We start from the raw sequence: 23,550 nt of genomic DNA, 5'->3' as shown, positions 1-23,550 counted from the left end.
ACAAGTAAGTTAATTTTAGTATAACAGAGAAATAGCCTGGATGATCAATTACAGGTAATCTAATAATCAGCAATAATATGGGGGAAGACAACACTTGAGAGTTGTGTTTACTTTGGTTGAACAGTTGCTCGGTTTCACATTTCACTAGAAGGAAACTGTAATCACAAACACTGATGAAGGTGAATGGAAAGTGTATAATAAGTTGTTTAATTTAGTGCAACCTGCAGGGCAGTAGCAGTTAAACTGATCGGGAAGGTGTTTAATGTTTGTAGTTTGAGTTTAGCTCCACCTGTAGGGCAGCAGCAATATTTACTGTGTTGGATGTAGTGTCTGTGTCCTCCAGGTGGAGGTGGTGTAGGACGAGCAGAGCAGCTGCTGTGTGAAGGCGTTTGACGGAAATAAGAAGGTGTTGCAGCAGTGATGAAGCTGATGTGTGTCATAAACATGTGATGTTTGAGTGTGTGTGTTGTGACAGCAGTTTATTGTTGGGTGTACAGAGTGTAAAAAGACTGGGTACCGCTGTATTACTCAGGCTGCACTACAGCGTCTATTCACAGGCGCGATCCCACTACTGAGCGGCACGGGGGCTTTGACCTGCTCCGTTTCCGACCTGGGCCGGTGCACCCCTCCTTAGACGACCTGGTAGTCCCGGGCTCCCCCAGGAGCACCATATCGATACCGAACTTAGTGCGGACACCCGATCTGCATAGTCCGCTGCAGCTCAGAGCTCCTGAGCTCAAACGATCCGCCAGCCTCAGCCTCCCAGTAGCTTGGATTACAGGCGCGCGCCACCGCACCCGGCAAGAAGCACCCACACTCACAGGGATTTTGACTGCTGCTCATGTGACGTCACCGTGACGCAAGGCTGCAGCTGTGGTGATGAAAAAGAGGAATAATTGACAAAGTTGATAAAACATCAGTAGCATCAAACTATCTGAGATAATTGGGCTAAAATGTGCTGATCTGCCCGTTTTTACTGTTCACCTTTATTACTGTCTCCTGTCCCAAGGTTTTGAACAGCAAGTTTACAAATTAATTAATGGTGTTTATATTGTCATATAAATGTATATTTGTATTATAAATGTAGGCTACTATTTCTACGTTTTAATAAAATTAGGTAAGAAAGATGTCTTTTGTTTTTTCAGCTCTTTTCAAATGATCACTTTGTAGGAAACACCAACTTCCCAGGTGCTTATCTAAAGTTGTGAATTTGTATTTGTTTTATATTGCAAAAAAACCCACAAACTTGACAATATTTTTACCCCCCCTCCCCCCAAATGTACACCTTTATTTAGATTAAACACAGAGAAACACACGCAAACCTTCGTGACACGTGACCCTGATATTAACATATTTGAATATTTGATTTTAAGGACATTTCTTAACTTCCAGCTTTTCAAATAAAACAATGACCACTCACACAGCTGCTGTGTTGAAGGTTCCTCAGCATCTTTTGTGTATGTTTTCTTTCTTTTTTGATTTTAACCTGTATATTCTAACTTTTTTTAAAGCCTCTTGTGTGCAGGTGTTGTAATTTAGCATTTCACCACAAACACTAAACACAGTGCATCTGCCTGTGCGTAACTGCTTGTTGCAGTGCCAAAGCTATATTGTGATGTCCATTTCAAATAATAAATGAAAACCAAATAAACAAAGACAAACTAGATGTTTTCATACAGAACATTTATTCATTTGTCAGTATAATCAGTAGGAAACAGCTGCTTCTTTTTCAGATGGCAACACTGCCAATGCTTTCAATAAAATTAATTTAGTGTACATTGCTTATATTTTAATTTAACTACATGCTATTGTTTTCTTTCATGTTCTGCATTTTTTAAAATCTTAAATTATATTATTTATAAAGGAACAACAGACAAATGAAATAAATGAGTTCATCATGTTGTAGTTTAATGTTCTCAGAACATCGGCAAAAAACTGAAGACTTACAAAACACTTTTCATAAAAACCTGTCAAAACATACAGTAACCGAAATGAGAATGAAATAACATTTAAATCTAAAAGTGAAATTCCACAGACAGTTACAGAGCATCTTCCACAGCTTCACATCAGACTCGCTGGACTTTATTAGCTGCAAGACAGAGACAGAAAACTATTAGTGGGTGCAAAGTAATATGACAAAGATTAACACGTCTTATATACTGTACATGATCAAATCAGATGTCGCTTCACTTTATTAATCTTCTCTGCCATTCATTGATTGAGGTTTGTTGTTCTTTATCTCAGTGTGTACTCACAGCAGCATTCAACAGCACAGAAATTCAGTATTATTATTATTATTATTATTATCATTTCATTTTGTTTTATCTCCTTCTGGTCACCTGCTATGTGTTTTTGTCCATTTCAGGGCATGTCTCGGGGGCAGAGATGAGTTTGGGTGGTAAAAGGTGCATCCGGCTCGTTTGCAAAGACCCGCAAAGCGACAAGGCTGAAAAGAAAACACCACCAAATAATTAAGAAAAAACACACTTCATTTGACGGCATGTTTATACTTTCCTCAATGAAAGCATGAGTGGAAATACAATGTTAATTTTAACCTACGCCTGTTCTCTGTTACCAAACCCCTACGTACATAAAAACTCTTCCCACCTATTTCCAAATGTTTTACCTTGGGATGATAAAATGGACAATCCATCTTCTTGCACTCTGGGAAGAAGCGACACACACTAGTGGTTTGCGCCGGTTGAACTGCTGTGAACACAAAGAGTCAAGTTAAGACTGGAAGATCTTAACACCGCCCTGAAGAAATTACAGATCACTGCTGATACAGCCAAAAAACAGGTTCATCGAGACCAAGGTCTTTCTTTGTGGAATCTGAGTGACATCCTACTGATTAACTGCTTTGCTATTCTGTGTTTGAAATGTTCACACAGACTGTATGAAATTAGTAAAAAAAAAAAGCCTACTAGATGTTTTCATGCAGCGTAGTTAATGACAGAGGTAAATAGAGTAGGAGCACCTGGCCGGGGCGGAGGAGCCACTGGGCCTCTGCGGCTGACGTGAGTGAAGGGACAGTCTGGTTTGGTACACCTGGCGTCATATTTACAGTTGGGATGGACGAAAAGGCATTTATCCCCAAACTTGCAGGTGGGAAAAGTCCTTAAAAACCCCCCAAAAAAACACATTAAATCATTAATATTGACTTATAAGTCAGCGCTGGGTGATTAAAAACTCCACTGTCATTTTTTGCAGTTCACAAAATGACTCACTTGCACTGTGTTGTTGGGTGATGGTACACACACTCATCTCCACTCTTACACACTGGCCAGAACTTGCAGCGTTCCATAACTTTCTGTTTCTTCAAGGGGGCGGCATCCTCCTCTGCCATGTCCACATCCATCACATCCTCTGTTAAAAAAAAAAAGGGACAAACTCAGACTTTATGTAGCTGCATAGTGAAGCACATTACTGCAGGATTACCCAAAACCACAAGTAAATGATTATTCAGACAAGACCCCGTACCTTCTAATGATGAGACCCTGCCTTGTAGTCTTTGAAGGATGCTAACTTTAGGCTCCCTGTTGACATGAACGGTTGCCTCGGTGACCTTTGTGGGTGGTCTCACGTCATCCAGCTCCATGTCACCCTCTGCAAAGTTCCCCAGTGGGCTCGGTACCCCGTCTAATGTCACGATGAACTTGGGGCTGGCAGAGTCAACTCGCTCCTTACTAGTGTAGAGAAAACCCATCATGAGGAGAGGATAAAACAAAATACTGGGCACACACTTGAGTTTATGTACTCTTATCGTGATCATCTGTGCACACCTGGCCTGGATGGTGCGTGGTAAAGCAGGGAGGACTTCCTCTTTGACCTGAAGACGCTGCTGGCTTCTGATTTGAGGTTCTTCCAGTTGTGGCCGACTCATTATGAAGGAGCGGGTATCGAATACCTTTGACTCTCTGCTTGCAGTGACCTCCACACCTGGAGACACATCACAAACAGAAATGGGGTCACAGATATCCCGTTGTTATGCACCACTTATGAATTTTCTGGGATATTTATCATGTTTGTTTGAGGGAAAAAGCTACAAATAGTGTTTTATTGAAAATGACCAATAATAGCAAAATCGAGCAAACTCACCATAGTCGCTCTGCTCTTGTCCATTGTTGCTTTCTGTTAAGTCCAACTGAAGGCGTGAAGCTAAAGATCTGGCTGGAGCTGAAAGAAAACAAAATAGAATAAAATAAAATGAATTTTGTCTTGTAATCTAAAATTCAAATTTTATTAGCATTGAGAGAAACACAATAATTGAACAGTTTTGGCTGTTAAATCAGTGATAGCATTAGTCAGTGCTGCAAACAGTGAAATATCTGCTCATACACTGCGTACACATTAAATATTTGAGATTAAGTTTCAAAATGAAAACATTTTAGTCATTTATTACCAACAAACAGGAAGTTTGTTAACTGTAATCCTGGACTTTAGGTGGGCTCTGTTCAACAAAAGGCCTTCAATATTTTGTAGAATGGCTCAACTTTATACGTACCAAGAGATCTGGATGGAGGCAGTTCTGCAGAGTTGTAGGTCCGCGCGCTGGGGGCCAGGCTATGGAGGTGTTCTTGGACCAGCTGGATGGCTGCAGTCATCTCCTCGTTGCTGGCCAAGCGAGTACGAGGCGCAACAGGAACCGTCTGCCTCTGCGGTACTGTGAGGGGAACGGTCAATGTCAGACAGTGATGACAACTGCATAAAATAAAGCTACGTAATGTTTGTAACATGGCAGTGTGCAACATACTTGTTGGGTAGGCTGTAGTTTTGGTGATTGAGTCCTGGGCCTCAGAGATGGCTTTCAGTATCAGATTCCTGTTAGCTTGCTTGGCTGGTGGAAGAGAAGGTCTGAAACAAATCAAAGTACAGTCTTGTTAAATCCTAGAAACTGGACTGTTCTTAAATATTTATATTTTTCTGCATCTTCCTGAATGCCAAGTGTGTCGGTGCCGTATGTGTTCTGCTTCTGTTACATGTACAGTACCAGTCAAAAGTTTGGACACAATTTCTCATTGAAGTGAATGGGATGGTGTGTCCATACTTTTAACTGGTACTATATGTCATGTTAATCATCAGGCATTTTGAGCACAGACCGTTAAAGTCTGCGCTAAAAAAAGTACATCTACTCCTTTGCCTTCATTTGAAAATCCAAAATCTATGAATATCCAAATATTGCTGTTTTATCTTTTATATTTAGTTTAACTGCTGGACACAAGATGTCCTTTACTTCATTGTAAAGTCCAGTCAGTGTTTGTGCACTGGAGGCTTCAAGTTTCCACATCACACACGTAATACAAGGTGTACATCAGACCTGCTTATTAACAGAATTTCAATGACATCCAGGCTGAGTATCTGATAGCAAACTGTAAAGGCATAGAGTTATCCAAAGTACAATATGAGGTGCCGACACTAACTTGCGTTCTGGTTTGGAGGGTAGTGACACTCTGCTGGACAGGCCTCTGCCTCCATAGCTTGTATCATCCTCCTCCACATCATCGCTGTCCTCTTCTGCCGCCCGGCTCACTCGCACCACTGAACTCGCAACTGGTGCTTTACGTTTCCTTGAGAACTCCTCCTGCTGAACAGCGGAGACAGAATATTAATGCTACATTATCCTGCTTTGAGCTGAAGACCCACTGCGCTTTCACTCAGTCACAATACCTTACTAGACCCGCTTCTGGAGACTCTGCTGCTTCTGCTATCGTGTTGCTTGCTGTGAGAAGATCCTTCTGTGGGCTGAAACGTGCCCGCAGAGCTTAATGACGTAAACCTGCTTTGACACGGTCTGTAGATTTCAGCTGTTGGTCTACTAGCTGCCCCACGTGATCGCCCTGGATTGATTTCTACAGGGTCTTCAGCGATGAGATCATCGTCCATCTCTGGTTTGATGTCAATAACGGCCTCTGAGGGGAGCAGCTCCATGAGAGGCTTAACGGTGGAGGTAAGGCGAGAAGAAATCTTTTCTACGGGCCCCCTCCTGAAAAGAAGCAGAAAAAATATTGGGTTTTACATTCGTGCAGTTTGCAACGTGCTTTAAATGATGACACATGAAGGAAGGAAAAACATTAAGAATTAAGATTTTTCTGCTTTAGTCACCTGTTTTCATGGGCAGAACTAGACACACGTGATTCAGTCCTATCAGAGCGTGAGCTGGACACTGTCAGCGCCTTTGACTCTTCTCTGCTGTCCTCACTGAGAGACGATCGGCTCTTCCCCGTCTCAGTACCGCTATCAGACTGCAGCTCGTGTCTGAGAGATGCAGGCTCTACATCAACCACGTAGACAAGAGGAGGAAGAAAACGTGAGCTTGTTTGGAACAATAATTATAAAACTATTTTCCCTTCAGCAGGTTAGAAATGCAGAAATCTTGAATGTGTCCAAAAGAGATAGACGTACCAACTGCAACAGATCTTAACTTCTCCAGGACACCCTGCAGCCTAAAAAAAAATTAACAAACCCACATTGTGGCAAAAACAGAGTTTAGTCGTAAGAATGAAAGTATTTAAAGTGTTGAGAACAGATGGTGCTATGGAAAATCTGATATGACACAATAGATATTTTGTTTTTTTTATCATACCAGGCTGTGAACTTGATAGTGTTGTTTCCAAGGAAAAGGGAGAGGTCGTCAGCCATCTGCTGAGAGGTTTTCTTGTTTGCCACCATCACCATGATGTAGTCAGGAAGCTCTTCGTCTGAAGCAGAAGAAGAGACAAAACTAAATGTCAGTTTTGATGATTAGCTTCTGAGTTGGTGTTAAGAGAGAAGTTCAGGGAAACACTAATAATGATAATTAGTGGTTGTTTCTCTGTTTTGTTGTCACTTACACTAATGAAGAGTGTTAAACATAGCAGCAAAAGTTTCTAGTTCTAATCTATTACACTTTCTGTTGAATTCAGTGAATATCTTCTCATGGTTTGCAAGCTGTCCCTTCTGTGTGTGTGCTGAAAAAACATCTGGTGCATCAGCCAATCTACAACAGTTCATGGTAGTTCACAGGACAGGGTGACATCATCAACTGTTTGTGTGAGGACATGACAGTCTTTGGTCTCCAGCAGCTTAAATGGTGGATGAGAGCCGGTGAACGAAGCACAAAGAGGGAGGGAGGGAAAGAGAGAGGCTGTGGGCAATCCACAGAGAAAGTGTTCTCTCATGAAACAGATACACTTACATTTGATTAAATGTATCAATCTGAACCTTAATCCGAGACAGTTTCACAGAGACCACCCACGTTCAGTGAAGAGTAATCTGAGCAGGCAGTTGTTTAAATCACACGAATGTCTTGCTGTGTATATGTACATTTGTAGCATATGTAAACTTTTTAACCATATTAATGAATCAATAACTAAAACATTGTTGACTTCTTCCTCTGGAACACAGATACAAACTATTTTGGTTCAGTAAACTGCTGCTGTCAGTCAGCCTAATGAAGGCATTTGACCAGCTGCTGTAGACAGAGACGGTGAATGCAGGGAGGCTGCAGAGGTGGCGAGTGTGGATGGAATGTTGTGCTCTGAATATTTCACTTATGGTTGTTACCATGATATTGTTCATGAATTGGGAGTGGGGAGGGTGGCCTCTGCATTTGTTTGGGTTTTTAATTCAAATAAGTATCAATAATATTTCTCCAGAATGACTGACTGCACCTTTTAAACCCAAATTCACATTTGTAAAACCAAATACTAGTTGTTAAAAAAGCAATAGTGATATTTCTTCATCCAGACCACATTGGATCAGATCAAAAACCACTGTAAGTAGACTCTTCAAATCTGGACTTGATTATCATGATTTAGACTTGACGAGTCTAACAGTATTTTTGATCTAGACCTAGTTTAATCGCCCTTTTTTCAGTTTTCCCCAATAACTGAACTCTTTGGTCTAAACAGAGTTAATGTTTTCTATTATGTCTAACCCTCCTTTATTAGTGTAAATGGTGGGGGAAGGAGAATCAACCGCTAAACACTAATATTAATGTTTCCCTTAACTTCGGTGGCGTTTTTTGATTCAAGTATCCGTGAGTACAACAAATAAACATGAATAACTTACCGATATATGCACCGAGCTCCTGTAGCTTGCCTTTGATAGCAGCCTGCAACAAACCAGGAGCACATGGACATTACACACTTCAGTGATTTAATGCATTAGCAAAAAGTGCCTCAGTTACTTCAAAATTAAACAAAAAAGGTAGCTAGCATGCCTGTTCGCACTCCTTCTGGCTGACTACTCAGATAATGTAACCTTAGCTGTGGTCGGCCTTGTAAACAGAGACCATGTTACCCCTCTGAAGCTAACATGCTAACATTAGCCAGCAGCGTCTGTTTTAGCAACATTAAACTCGTAAAATCACTCAAACTCAGTGCGTGACGTTACTCACTCGGATTTTCTTGCTGATCTCTGTCCCGATTTCCATACTTGTCGTGTTTTTTCAATTAAATAAGTAATAAAAGAGGCAAATGTTTGTCTAGCTGCCGCCGCTAACAACCACGGACAAATATGATCACGTGATCGTCGACGGTAGCCAAAAAGGGACAATCCGCGGTCAAAACTCAAAATCAAAACTCAATAAAACAGCATCTTTATCTGAAAACACCTTCTGTTCTTTTCAGGAACGATTATTGAAAAACAAAAAACGAGTGATTATTTGATTTTCGTTTTAAAATACAAAAAGGTGAAATACCAGCAGTTTTTCTTTTTCCTGGTCAAAAAGGGATGAACAGACATATAAATATTTGATCTTTTCATATATAAAATAATAATTTCTGCTCATCCCTTTTTTACCAAAAGATATATGGACCCTTGATGTTGCTGCTGTTTTGCTTCCTTCGTACAATAACAGGATGTCATGCATGACGGTAGAAGTGATTTAACATAAATTAGGAGATTTTTTAAGTCAAATTTTCTATATGATGGACTAACAGTGCAAATGTTTAGTTTCTTTTAAATATGGGAGTTGTTTCAACATTTTCACTGTAATCATTAGGAAATCATCTTTAATTGTGGTATAAGGTCTCTGCTGCACTACAACAATAGCTGTTAATCTGAATTTGTTTAGATGTGGGGACGCGGACTCTTTCCCATGAACATAGTTTAAGTCAAAAATATAAACTTGTCTTTATTTCTAAACATTTTTTGCATGGGCAGAAAGAAAAAGAAAAATGAAGACTAATTGAAATCTGAATGCTCTTTCCACAAGATGGCACAAGAGACCATTCAATGCACCACTGGGATGTTTTCCCCACTTCTGGCTCAGATCTGTGAGCCCTAAAGATTACTTGTTTTTGGAGTAACGATAAATAACTACCAAAACTGATCCATAAACCTAAATCTGAGATACCTGACAGACATTCAAGACCCATAGTTTGAAGGACAAGTCAGTAAGCATAGATAGACCTGCAAAGTAAAGGGTTAAAGTTAGGCCACTACATCTCATCTTAATTATATTAAACAGATCATCATTTTTTTTAAGTCATCATTATTTTCTTCACGTCCAAATGGGCATTTGAATCTGATGGGCCACTATAATGATACAATAAAACATGCAGAGCTTGCATTGTAATCAACCCAGCCCATGTTTTGTTAAAACACTTAATGCCATTGTTAAGATAAAGAAGAGGGGGGGGGGGTAAATTTCAGTATACTGCCTGATTACACAAATGCAGTCTGAATTAATCTTAAGAGACAAAAATCACATTGCTCTGCTGTATTTTACACCATGTGCATTTCACTTTCTAATGTTCATAGCTTTATGTTTTCCCTCTAAGATTATATCCTGTTTTGCTGCACCTCAATGCCAACCAACAATGACGGGAAGGATCTTGCTCACTGTCTAGACAAGCGTCTAACAGACTTTCAGCTGAGGCTGTCTGCTGCGTTTCTCTGTCTGCTTTGTTCATGCTGCCTGTGTTGATCAAAGCTGATGCACAAATTGTTTAATGTGTCCAAACACACAGTACATTTCATGATGTACCTCAGCTATCTCTCTGACTTTTCTTAGCAGTCCTTATACATTGTTTCCAGTATTATTAGCAGAAATATTATCATTAATATCACAACATTATTTTAATTCATTTGGTGAGGGACAATTGTGCTGCAGCTTTATCAAACATCTGTATGAAAATTCACCATTTGGATAGAACAGCTATCAGTGTGCTGGATGCTGATTGGTGACACGATAATATAGGAACAACAGGCATATTTGTACATAAAAAGGATGGGATTTTTTTTCACCCTCTAGGTGTAAATCAAGGTCGAAGTCAGCTCTTCCTATCAGCGTTAAAAGGGACTGACAGAGAACCTTGAATGGCCCCAGCTGAAACCTAGGGGGTATCGTTGAAGGCGTTTCATCTCAGAGCAAAAAGGTGCTTTATCTCATTGATGTCAATTTGCCTACTCGGATCATGCGAGAGGCAGGACTTGTGCAGTGACCCTGCAACAATAGTGTTGCAAAAACATCCATCAGCAGAGCCAAAACAGCCATTGTAGCATCACGTACACTGCCAGTCTATCCGGCTTCATGTTCTGGGGCATCGTGGCGGTGTGTATTTACACCCACAATGAATACTTCCTTATTATGTCATTCTGGTGACCTATATAACCCGAAGCAGACATGTAGACCACATGCATGGAAAAAATATGTTACATTATGTTATCATGATACGTTATTAATACATAAATGGCTGTGTACTAATAAACATGCCACTAAAGTGACAAACGACATACTTAAACATTCATATTTGACATTATCATTTGTAGTTAATCGACTTTAATATAATATAGACAACATAAAACATAAAGCTGCATTCAATTATTGTTTGGACACAACATGAAGAACAGCACTGGCAGCTTATCATCTTATTAAAAGCTGTTATGACGGACATTTAGGCAAATAGATGCTTGTTTATTTTTCCAGCAGACCCAGACACAACATGTATTTGGAGTTGTGTTTCTGTCCAACTCTCAAATCTAAGTCCAGTATTCACCCGTGTTTTACTTCTATTTCGATCTCCAGCAACTCGCAAAATGCTCCACCATGTTCACTAACTAGTTGCTAATGTGTCTGTTTGCCATTTGAGCAGGTAGCCTACAGTTGGTTTATCATTTCATTTTTGCTGATAACAGCAGCTTCCTAGGAACAAGGTGGATTAGAGAGGAGTTTGCGGGCCAGGAAACCAAAATAATGAGGTGACAGAATCTATAAAGCTCTGTAGATCTGAGGGAAACTGCAGAGCCAGATAATAATTCTTGGCTGATTCGTCTCTGCAAGCAACACCTTTCATATTACATACAGTATAGCCATTTGTGACATTGTTAATGGGCACGTTGATAAAATAAAAACATTAGGTCCAAAAAATATTCTATATATATGATACAAATGCATCACCATATCATTTAAAGCATAATGTGCCATTTCTGACACTAAGGGTTTCTCAATCAAAGCGGTAACAGAAGACAGAGTTTAATGATGTAGTGAAGTAGCGTTTGATAATGGGAGTTGTCCTTATCATTAAACAACCTCCATTGCTGTCATTGCTGTTGTCAGTTAAGATTCCTTCAGTGTTCATTGTTCAGGAAATTTTTGCAGAAGCCAGATTATCTGCAGAGGTCTCCTCCTCTCCAAAACAACCAGTAAAAACTGAATAAAACAGTTTGATGCTGTTCAGCAGACACAGGACATCTGGAGGGGCTGTGAGCTGAGCTGCTGCTAATGTTAGCTCAGGTTGTTTTTCTGTAGGGATGGGAATTGATCAAATTTTATTGATACCAATGCCATTATCAATTCTGTGGATGAGCTCCGCTTTTCCGTTCCTGGGCATCGATAAGAGGAATCAATAAGCTTGGAGGCATACGATTTTGATGGATCGGACAGTTTGGAACCGGTTCTAAACTGGAACCAGTTCTCGATTCCCATCCCCATTTTTCTGATGACCTAAGATCCAGACATTTGATGACTAAAATCAAAAAGTGCAAAATATATAACATAGATCTAGTAGTTTTTAGACATTTTAAATTCAGAAAAGTTACATATTATATCTTTAAATTTAGGCTACTAAAAATCTCTTGTGAAAACGTTGAAATTGAAGTACCAGGTGGAGTTTTTGACCATGTATGTTTATATCTTGTACTATAAAGTATGATCACAAAATGTAACTTTTATTCAATGGACTTTGGCAGTAAAGTTGAATGACTATCTGCTGATGCAGCAAAAGGAGCAGGATGATGGTGCAGACATGTCACACACAACAATACTCTGACAGATGACCTCTTTAGATATGATTTCTTGTGATTTGTCACTCTGGCAGCATAATGACTTTTAGTTTTAGGAAATATTCTCGGGTTGTCTATGCATTCCTGTTTGAATAAAGTTTTTGCTGATATATTTATTTATGCAGTATGTGCAATGTTCCTGGTAACACACTCCATACAAATGTTACCACTACACCAGTAGTACAATATAAGATAACAGTGCAGTATGAAAACACTTCTGGGAAATTCTGTGTTTATTCCAACTGCAACTGCATTCATCTGAACTGTGTTGCATGTGACCACAAATTTGCTATCCCGTGGCTTGCACTGGTCTCCCCCCATACCTACACATAGGGCTGTGGTAATTCTACTTCCCTTTTCTTCAAAATGTTGCCACAAACTGAGAGGCTTCAGTTGTGAATCAGCTGATAAACTTCCGCAAATGTTTTACCCACATGCAGTGTGATGACGATAGTCGTGCCATTAAAGCATCTCGCCTCTTCCTGACCTAGAGATGCAGTCAAGCGCTGCTGCTGTCTTCTTCCTCTGAAGACATGTGCACCATCAAGGAAAGTAATACTCTTTCAGTGTTATGTTACAGTTTGGATAAGTCAAGATCCTGTCCTGAGGCTGGAAAGAGGGAAAAGAAAGGAGCAAAAGGTAGAAGGTTACTGAAAAAAAAGCTTTTACAAAGATGAGCACAAGAAGATAATTCATTGCACCTGCTCTGACAATGTTCAGAAACCTTATACAGGCTTTCCTGAGTGAGATGACACCTGTATGAATGAAGCTGCTGCAGCTGGGTGTCGATTTGACATTCGTAACTGCACACACACACACACACACACACACACACACACACACACACACACACACACACACACACACACACACACACACACACACACACACACACACACACACACACACACACACACACACACACACTTCCTTACACGTTATATTTTTCCCTACCCTCATCTGGTGCCAAATAACTGCATATGCCACGTTTGTGACTATGAAACTAAGACGTTTTGCTTAAATTGTCTTGTTTTGTGCAGTTGTGTCAGGACACCAAGAGAGGTTGATTGAGGACAAGATTAAACCACATCCAGATGTTCAGGGGTTAACTCAGTTCTGATTCCAAACTTTGACTGTTGAAGCTTTTACTCTGGCAAGGAAGTGAAGGCCTATTAATATTTACAGCTGGTCCAGTGGCTGTTGCCAAACCTGTTGGCTGTTCATTGGAGGGACTTGGTGGGTCACTGCAGGCTCTGTAGCACCGAGTCTGGATGAGTCAGCTACACAGTTACAAAGCTGGGAACAATTTCAAATATCCATCTTTGTTTTGTTTTTAGAGTGCAGGTTAAGCCTTGCTTTTATATCTGACATCATATTTCGAGGATTATACATTCTGTAAACTGTCCTGAGACTTTGTGCACTCTGAGCTGCAGTCTGTAATATCAAAGGTCAAAAGGGTCAAAGGGGTTTTATTGGCCAAGTAGTCAAAGACATACAAGGAATTTTTCTTTGGTAGTTGCATACCATAACGAAGAAGTAATATGTAAACTTCATTTCCAGTGGTCTTGTCAGCAGCTTTGTGTCATTACAATATTGCATCCACATTAATTATTAGTTGACCGTCAGGAGGCCGGCATCATTTGAGAGGACTGAATGTTTTATTTCTGTTGGTATGAACCTTTCTTCTTTTTTTCATACCCACAAAACACCCACACAGACTGGGTATGTTTGGGTAGCTTCTTCAAGAGATGTGAGCTGATTGTTGAGTACAACATCCAAACTGTATCTCTGTTAGTAACCGTGCAGAGAGTGCAGAAAATAAGGGGGGCTTCTATCAAATGGGTGCTGCAATGTTTTTCACAGACATGATTGATTCTTGCCTGTTTAACATTTAAGGAAAGCTAATGGGATGTTTACAGAGCAAGATCTTGGTTATCAAGTATCAAATGTAGTCTTGTGATTTTCTGATTTTACTCGTTTTTCCATACAAATCTGTGGTTTTATTTTATAGCTCGGTTTGTGTCGACATTGCAGGTCCAATAAAACTTGTTGTAACACCACCATTTTGGAGTGGGGAGATTATGTTTAATAGATCAACACAGTGGTTGAAGAATGAAGAATGATGGTTGTAGAAAAACATGGTAAAAATATACAGCCTCACTAAAAGCTCTGTCAGGCTCTCAGTTAAATGCTAACATCCACATGCTACTATGCTCACAAGCCGCGAAGGATAGTAGCAGTGTATCCCCCCAAAAGAGGAAAAAGAAGGCTGCATTTGTAGGGTGCATTCGAAGGAGCCTTCGAATTGGGACAGCCTTCGCGCAGCATTGTGACGTAATCAGCCTTCAACTGTGTCCTTCGAAGGACACAGCTAATGACAACACTAATATACTGATGCTCATTAGGTAATATTTTCAGGTGCACCATCTAAATTTAGTCTGTTTGCATGCAAATGTTTGCCAATAAGCACAAACTACAGCTGAAGTTGATGAGAATGTTACTAGTTTCGCAGGTATTTGGTCATAAGTTAATGTTTTAGTGCTACAAGAAAACTCAGAGAATCGCCGAAATCAGTAGGACTCATCCTGTGGAGATCATGAATGCCTGCACAAAATTTCATGGCAATCCATCCCATTGTTGTTGAGATATTTCAGTTTGGCCGCATCTGGATCATTCCTAAAACTGTGACACTAGCATAGCTAAAGAACATACAGTATTTAAAATCTTTGAAAAGTCCATCTTACACAAGGCTATTGTAACAGACATTGAGGCAAAGTGTTTAAAGCATCATGAACAACCTCAGCATTTACCAGTAGAATATTTCTGGTTACAGGTACAAACTACATCAATTCCCATAAAAAGAAAAAAACCCAAAACAAAACAACAACAACAGGTGCATCTGTCATGTTTATGCTGAAAAACATTGCCTGAAATTTCTGGTAATTTGAGCACGTGTTAATGAGAATTGACAGGAAACCTGACGCGGACAAAACCACATTTTTACATATCGTCCGCATGGTCTTCACTCTCAGTTTGTTTTCTTCACTGAGCTGCTCTGTCAGCTGAGGATACGGTGGGGCCATGATTTAACACAAATACTTTGCATTATGGTTATTGACATCCTGTCTGACTTGGGTGGAGAATTGAGAAGTTCTGGGTAAAAGTTGATCATGTGGTTTTCTCAGTTTAACAGTTGTTAAAAATTTGCTGCATTGCTGCTGAACTTTTGTGACCTTATTAGACGGTGTCACCTTGTATGTGAGGACAGTATATTTCAAGAGAATCAAATATTATCTGATTGGTGCAAAAGCCCCAAATGCTGCCCTTTGACATGTTACTACATTAAAATGATATTGCTTTGACCCAGGGCTGTGGACCACAAGCATAATTACTTGTGCATTCCATGTGATTGTGTTGGTCTAAATCTATGGCAAAGATAGGTTTAGTTTGCAACTACTCAGGACACTTTCAGCTGGAGCCTGTCAAAACCCTCACATCTTGGCACGTCTCATAGGGTCGTGTAACAACCTCTGCTGATTGCATTTGCAGCTGGTTGGCTTCAACAAAGGCATTTTCCCATTTGAATAGACACCATATGTGGATTTTCTTTGTTTGCAAGGAGTTTCAACCCCTTTTGCCCCCTTCACTGTAGCTTTCAATAAAAGGGTTATTCCTCTAAAGGCACTGATGTTTGACACTGCAGTTTCTAATATGTTATAGACTTATAGAAAATGAGAGTTAAGATATCAAGTTTTATAAGGATTTGTGAAATAAGTAAACATTCAGCCAAAGTTTTTTTTTTCTTCCAAAAGGCACACCATGTTCAGGCTATTTTAACTAATAATCTTCTTATGAATACAGAATAAGGGAGATAATACATGGCATTGTGAAAATGAATCTTAGTGAAGGGGTGTCTGATTATGTGGTGTAGCAAGCTGTGCACCCATTTGGCTTTAATTAGATTATTAGCAGGATGCCGAGCCGTGCTTTTCATCAGCGGACCAAAGGAAGGAGAAGCTTCACAATGAGACACCCTGCAGAGCTAATTTATCACTGATGTTGATAACACTAATCTCCTCTATGAATGTTGAGATATCATATTCTCTTAAAATCTTACAATAATTAACATGTTGCTTTTGAATATATTAGGAGACATTATGGAGCTGCAAGATAGATAATTATTGTTCAGTTGGTGGTTAAGAGTATGTGGTTGGCTCATTGGTGGCTGTTCATTTACTGGCTGTCAAACTTCAACATGACCATTGTTCCTGGAAAAAAAGATTTATTATTATTATCATTAGTAGTAGTATTAATATTAATATTAATATAATTGCAGGTTTTCTATTAGTAGAGCTTAAAAAATTGTGACGAGTTTGTTATTTCCTGTTATTTATACACAGATTAAATCTGTTGTATGCAACTGATCTTGATCATCCTGACCTGTAACACTGTGGTTCCTGTATATATTACTAGAAACGAAATCTCTTGGAGAGGCACTAACATCCACACAAAGGACTTTTCCCTGCAACTGGAAGTATTCATTTAGACTTGTCGTGGGTGTGAAATTTCTCACTGTGGGTGACTCACTGTAAAAACAGAGATGTTTCCTTCCAAACTTCCAAACCTACTACTAGAAAGTAGTGGTTTCTGTTACTAAACTGTCTTATATGACAACCTGTTAAAGCATTATATGCATGCTAAGCAACATGTGGTTATCATTTTTGTAAAAAAAAAAAAAAAAAGCTCCTCATTATTATCTCAAAATACGAGGTCCTGTTTAATAATCGCCTCTTTATAGGTTTTTTATGTCAAGCACTACATGCCAAAATATTACAGCCTATTCTGTTAATATAATTTACCGTAGTCTGTGGTAATCCATTTATCCCTAAAGCTTAATGAATCATTATGCTCTCCAGAAATACAGTTACATTCATGTGTGTATTTAAGAACACAGCAATCATGTATCCAGATGAGTTAAAATGCTAATAAAAAAGTAATTTGTGAAGGTGTCCTGTTGACTTAAAGCTTTAAACCGTTGCATCAGCTCTACATAAAGAGTCACATGATATGAGGGAAAGTTTCTTGTTTGCTATGAGCGTTTTAAAACAGAAAGAGGGAAAGTGGTCTGAAATCTGACTAATAACATTACAAAACCCACATCTGTCAACTAGGGTTTGGTGGATTGATACTCTATACAACTGATACTGAGCCTTGTTTTGAGTTTCGATATTAGTGTAGGAGAAAAAAAAGGATCTGCTTCATGCGTGTGAACAAGTAATTCACATGCATGTCAGTAATATCTGTGATTGTGTCTCTTGGGTCACTTGGTATTGAACTGGAACCAAATGTTGTGGTATTACCTAGATCTACTGGAGATGTGCAGCCCAGAATCCACTTTGAAGCATTTAACATGCCGACCACAATTGGGCACGTGATGCTGGAACATCCACATGATTCAGTTAAACCATTAATTTCACTGGTACAATTGGGATAAGTATGTGGTGAGAGATATGAGTTCAGTATTTATAGCTAACTGAGATAGAGTAACAGTTTTACAGTAACTGTCTTCTGTCAGGGATTTAATCCATGGTGTGGGAAGGTGTTAAGGTTTTGTTTCAGGTTTATACTAAGACAAACATTAGTCCTACTGTATATCCATTTGGAGATAATTGTTGGAATCCCACAAAGCAAAAGACACTAATTTCTATAAATATATTTGACCAAGAAGCAGTTAGAAGAGGTCAAATGTCTAATGCAAAAGGATTTTAGCTGATCTGGAATCCTACCAATGTCATCAACTGTCCAAACAATACGTTTGTTAAACTGGTCATTTTGCTGTCATGGCCTCCAGGTTTGAACTCTGACCGTTGTCCTCTCAACTCATCTATCTGCACCATCATTAACAAAGATGCACACCTGCAACAGCCCAACCCTCCTGCCATGCCTTCTGTTAGCAAAAGGCGCCGGGAGAAATTTGAAATGATTATTTAATGATTTACTAAAAGGAATTTATATTCTGTTTTTTAAAAAGCACACTAATTATTCCAATGGAGATTATAATATTGTGACCATTACTCCAAAAGGCAGCTGGTTAAAGGAGCAAATAAAACTCTGGAGGCTAAAACATTAAAAAAATTAATTAAATATAACTTTTCAGTCTCTCGGTTAAAGCCTGTCTTTCAGCACTTTCATTGCCCTCGTACCCCCAAAAGCCTGTAGCTATAATTATCTGTCTAGTGCACTGTGAATGAGTAGTGGCCTTAGGTTCCCAGATTAATTACCTTTTCGTGGACTTCACTGCTGGTGTTACTGCATGAATAAAGCTGTCTGACACACTACACCTGACGGCTGAGAGAAAGGGAGGCAAACACTGACGAGCTGGACTTATCTCAGAGGGTTAGACAAGCCCTGTGAGATTAAGGGTGCTAAATGATGAGGAACAGAGGAGGCTGAAGTTTTTCTTTTTCAACTTTACTTTCGCCAACATAGACATAGAAAAGAGGGATAGTTGACTTAACCTGCTTGCGAGAATATTTTTAATGATCATTATGCACTACAGCTACTAAGGCTTCAAGGTAAAGTGATATTTCTTTAAGGTTTTAAATAATTTCTCATCACAAAATAACAGCTCTTAGCTCTGGATGTCCTAGTAAATGCATGTTAAAGTCACAGTACACATTGTGCTGTAGAAGTCTTCTCTTTGTCTATTTTTTCCTGTGACATTTTCTCTAATTTTGTTACAAAGGTTACAGTAGCTATTTATAAAATACACTAACAAGAGCTGGGACATGCAGTGTCTCTCTAATGTCTCCCTGTTTTATATAGCCTGGTCTTGTGTTCAGAAAGAAATCCCCCCAGGGACGGTCCCGGGAATCTTCTTTAACTTAATCGATGTTAAGGGACCTTACAGGGGAATTCCTTCATTAGCTCGTCACAAGTAATCCGAGTATAAATCATGTCTGAATACCTGATCTGGCTCAACAAGAAGCAAACCATCATTTTCTGTTTTCATGAACAATGTCAGTAATGTTATTGAAATGATTTCCTATTAATGCTCTATTTCCTTGCTCTCATTATTATACAGATTGTGACTGGGTTATTTTATTTATCTTGTGTCTTTTGTCTCATGTATATGTGCTTGTGTCTCCCCTTTGCAGTGAAGTCAAACAAGTTGTAACCATCGGCGAATGAATCAATAACATTGTTAACTTTATACAGTAAATACAACAACTTCACGCTACGTGTTGTTGGCTGGAGACAGGAGTATGATGCGGTAAGTAGCAAGTGTTATAGGTGGTGAAACTGAAAACAGATGGAACAACTTCAAGTGAACCAGAGCTTGCCCAACTCAAGCTGACCAGAAACCAGATTTAGGACTCAACTATTAAATCCATAATGATAATGGTGCATCTGTGAATTTTTTTTTTTAAAGATTTTTTCTGGCATAGACACCTTTATTTAGCAGTAGACAGACAGAAAACATGGGAGAGAGAGGGGGGTGTGACATGCAGCAAAGGACCTCCGGCCGGGATTCAAACCGGGGCCTTTTCTCTGCAGATTTGAACAACCATTAGGGGTCACAGATCCATCTCATGCTGTGACACATTAGTAGGTAATTATAGACTATGTACTGGCACTTTGCAGCTGTATGAAACATGCCTCTGCAGGAGGAGACGTGCCCAGATGTGAGGGTTTTTAACAGGCTCAGCTGAAAGTGTCTTGAGTAGCTGCAGACTGAACCTGTCATTGCCATTGATTCAGACAAACACAATCACATTGAAAGCACAAGTAATCATGCACAATTCACGCTTGTGGTCTGGGTCAAAGCAATATAATAATAATAATAATAATAATAATAATAATAATATTATAATAATAATCTGTCAGTTGATCTAATTATCCAGTTTCATATGTGAAAAATTGCTATAAAGTCAGTGACGGTAGTTTTTTTTTTTGTTATGCTTTGATATAAATGGAAAGGCACAGTGAGAAAACAAGAATTTCCAATCACATGAGTCAAAAAAACATTTATTTTTGTTCTCACTCTATCCACACTGTTATTTGTAAGAGATACATAGAGTCTGGATCAGCATATTGTGGTGTGGATCAAAGATGTAGACAAAAGTGACTCAGAGTAGTCATAGGAAGTCATCACCTCTAACTGGACCCAGGCTGGGAACAACAGAATCAGAGAGCTCATTGTATGTCTCCTTCCTATGGAGGAAACAACTGTCAGTAGTTATTCACTGTATTTTGACCTCATCTATCAGCACAGTGCCACAGGGCAATAACAAACGAGGATTGGATGACTAACAATGGAACTGGAAGCAGATTCACATCTGCACCGTTTCCAACCTGAACTTTAGTTTATGGAAGAATAAAAGACGGCACTGTGATGGAGTGATGACCCAGTGCATGCTGCAATTGGCTACAACGACCTCTGTGACCCTGAACTGGATACACAAGTATGAACAATGGATGAATGAGAACTATATTATAAATTCAGATTGGATTCCTATATATTGGCATTAACCACAATGCAATTTGATTAATCATTTAAGCCAACGTACTAACCACTGTGAGTCATATGAAAAGGTTAGATGTTTATCACTGACATCTGGAAAGTATAGGCAGGCGGTTTCTGCAAAATGCTGTGATAAACCCACTGTATACTACCTGATAAACATCAAACAGCAGACAGACAAAGTTAGAGACTAGTTGGTGAGCATATGGGAGCGTTTAGTAGATGCAGGAGTTGGTGGAGACCAAACTAGAGCTAAAAGGAAAGTGAATACTGGACTAAAAAAGATCCCGAAGCAGGTCCCAACTGTCCAACTGTCAAGGCAACATACTTTGTCTGAAGTCCTGCTCGGAAATGGATTCATTCTTCAGCTAGCTGCAACTGTTAATTTTGCTCATCTCACCCCAGTATGCAAAGCACACCCTGCCATATGAGCTATTTAGCTGTAACTTCCCAAGTACACTTTGTAGTTGGGTCAGATCGAGTCGAGATCATGTCCCCCCCATGATTCAGACACCCCTGAATTAGCTTATGATTGGACTACTTTATCCAAAGGGTTTTGGTGCAGCTGTTTTGGTCTACACGTTTGCTGTGCTCAGATCTGCACAAACGAATCATACTGTGGGGGAAAAATGAACCAGTGTCAGATTCAAAAAGACTAAACAGTGTAGGCTTGAAAACACCCCTTAGATTCACCTGTATATGACAAGCTGAAAAGATGTAAGAATGGTCAGCAGTCTGAAAAGAAGCAACGATATTACTGGAATAAACTGCAAAATAACTTATAACTATAAAGGGCTTAAAACCTTCACCCACAGATATCTAGAACAATGTGATTGCTTGAAATTTGTGTCTGCATGATGATTGTTTTTTTGTGTGACTCATCTTGGAGTGATCTTGTGTATATGTAACATGTTCTCAGGTCTCAAAATAGACTTCCTCTTTTTTAAGATTCACTGTGTGTATTACAAGTGTAACCCTCCACATGTGCATGAACAGCACACTCATGATAGACATTTTCACTTGTGTAACAACAAAGCGGTCATTGCATTGCTCTCACGGTGAGAAAAACAGAAGTTTGTCTGATTTTTCTCAATTTTGAAAAACCTCACTGACATCTCTTTTGTCAATAAATAGTCAGCAGATTCTTGGTGTCTGTCACCAAGGTAAATATAAACTCTAACACTGAGGTTTCCTGTTCCAAACACAAAATGTGTCACAGCAGTGAAAAAAAGCTGCTTTGAGCCTGCAGTGTAAATCTGCCCTGACAGGACTGCTGAGATAGCTCTGCGTCCACGGCAACGCTCAGAGAACTGCCTGCCTCGCTGTCCACACGGCAACAAAGCTCACACAGTGGGCCTCGACCAATCACGACTCTCCAAAGGTGACAGGCCCGGGCCAGGTCTTTCTTTGCTCTCTGTCGCTATGGCTGCTGTGGTTTTTTTGTTTTCCTGAGAGGAAAACCTGGAGATAGAGCGAGAGACGGAGTGACAGAGAGATGGAGAGAGAGAGTGAGAGAAAAACATTTCTGCCATTCGAGTAAACATTCAATGCAATACACTCTATATTACACTCCATACTACAATCCACGCTGCTCGTATTACAGCAGGTTCTCTGGTGGTGCATGAATGTGACAGTTACATCTGAGAATGATGTCTAGATAAATGTGTGATAATCTGTGGGTGGCACCTCTATTCAGTTTGCACCTTTATTTTGCGGTTTGTACATGCATTCACTTTTTTATATTTGCATACATGGTGTCTGTCTGCTTGTCTACATTTGTCTAGACATTAGTACCACAAGTAGATATTGTGGGATGTGATACTTCAATCCTGCATAATCATCATCATGACAGCCTGCTGCTGTGTTGACATACATATCATCTGAGTAAATAGCAACCTGTTAAGTGTTTGCTCACTCTCCTGCGAGTATAGATGCAATTAGGAATACACATCTTTGTCTCTATAACTACTTATACCTGTCTCCATACCAGCATTTGCAAATAATGAACTAATACTATTCTACAGTTTGCAGTGCAAACAGTCAGATCTGCTCTTTTTCACATAAATGAATTCAAACGGAGAATATACTCAAATTCAACATTTTGTATATATTCTTTAATGCACCAGTTCCTTTAATATTACATATAATGGCATATTTCATGTTCAAGCAGTACAGTCCTGGCAATGCTCGGTGCTTACATAATGAATTATAGCAAGATCAAGGCACTGAAGTAGATCTTGAACCAGAGCCGAACAATGACTGACTCTCACTAATGCCTACACATAGTAAAACAAGTCAGTAGATTTTATAAATTCAAAGGTCATTGTGTGATTGTAAAATCTCTTTTGTGGAGTACTTATAGAAGAGATTGTACCAATGCTCTGCACATTAACGCATTTAGCTCACTGCATTAGTGCTGATTCTGAGATCCTGCTCTTTAGATCCAAGGCTGATTGTTCACCAAGTCGTTTTCCTCAGTGTGCTGAAGAAGAACTACCTAGATAAGGCCTGTGAGCAGTGAAATATCTGTGAAAAGAGACAGCCAGGGCACAATGGATTTATTGTGTGTGTATCCTGAGGTGACCTCTATTCTCTCTTGGTGTGCGTATTATTGCTGGAGCCTGTTGGAGTCCATCTGGGTGCTTGGATTTGGTCGCTTTTGATCCATGCCAAGAACAAAAGTCCTTCCTCTTTTGGCCTGGCTATTCTTTGGCATCGCTTCATTACTTCACTCTCACATCGAGTCTTGGCACCGCACC

General features: G+C 39.5%; 1 protein-coding gene across 2 annotated transcripts; it reads right to left on the bottom strand.

Annotated features, from left to right (window-relative positions):
- Nucleotides 1-1,674: 1,674 nt before the first annotated feature.
- On the bottom strand, nt 1,675-8,505 carry zc3h14 (zinc finger CCCH-type containing 14). Of its 2 annotated transcripts, none has more exons than XM_062436929.1 (17): nt 8,378-8,505; nt 8,050-8,092; nt 6,584-6,698; nt 6,403-6,443; nt 6,103-6,271; nt 5,668-5,983; nt 5,421-5,584; nt 4,754-4,854; nt 4,505-4,663; nt 4,099-4,176; nt 3,783-3,939; nt 3,481-3,686; nt 3,228-3,366; nt 2,978-3,117; nt 2,627-2,709; nt 2,340-2,446; nt 1,675-2,089 (listed from the first exon to the last, which is right to left on the bottom strand). In XM_062436929.1, exons 1-17 carry the CDS (start codon nt 8,411-8,413, stop codon nt 2,086-2,088), a joined length of 2,058 nt encoding a protein of 685 aa, XP_062292913.1. In that variant the 5' UTR covers nt 8,414-8,505; the 3' UTR covers nt 1,675-2,085. The 2 variants fall into 2 exon arrangements, with proteins under 2 accessions (XP_062292913.1, XP_062292914.1); XM_062436930.1 differs by having other exon boundaries at nt 5,421-5,581.
- Nucleotides 8,506-23,550: the final 15,045 nt, after the last annotated feature.

The sequence above is a fragment of the Scomber scombrus genome, chromosome 17 (genome assembly GCF_963691925.1).
Source record: "Scomber scombrus chromosome 17, fScoSco1.1, whole genome shotgun sequence".
NCBI classification, from domain to species: Eukaryota; Metazoa; Chordata; class Actinopteri; order Scombriformes; family Scombridae; genus Scomber; species Scomber scombrus.
The sequence above is the reverse complement of the archived record's forward strand: the minus strand, read 5'-3'. Positions and strand labels throughout refer to the sequence as shown.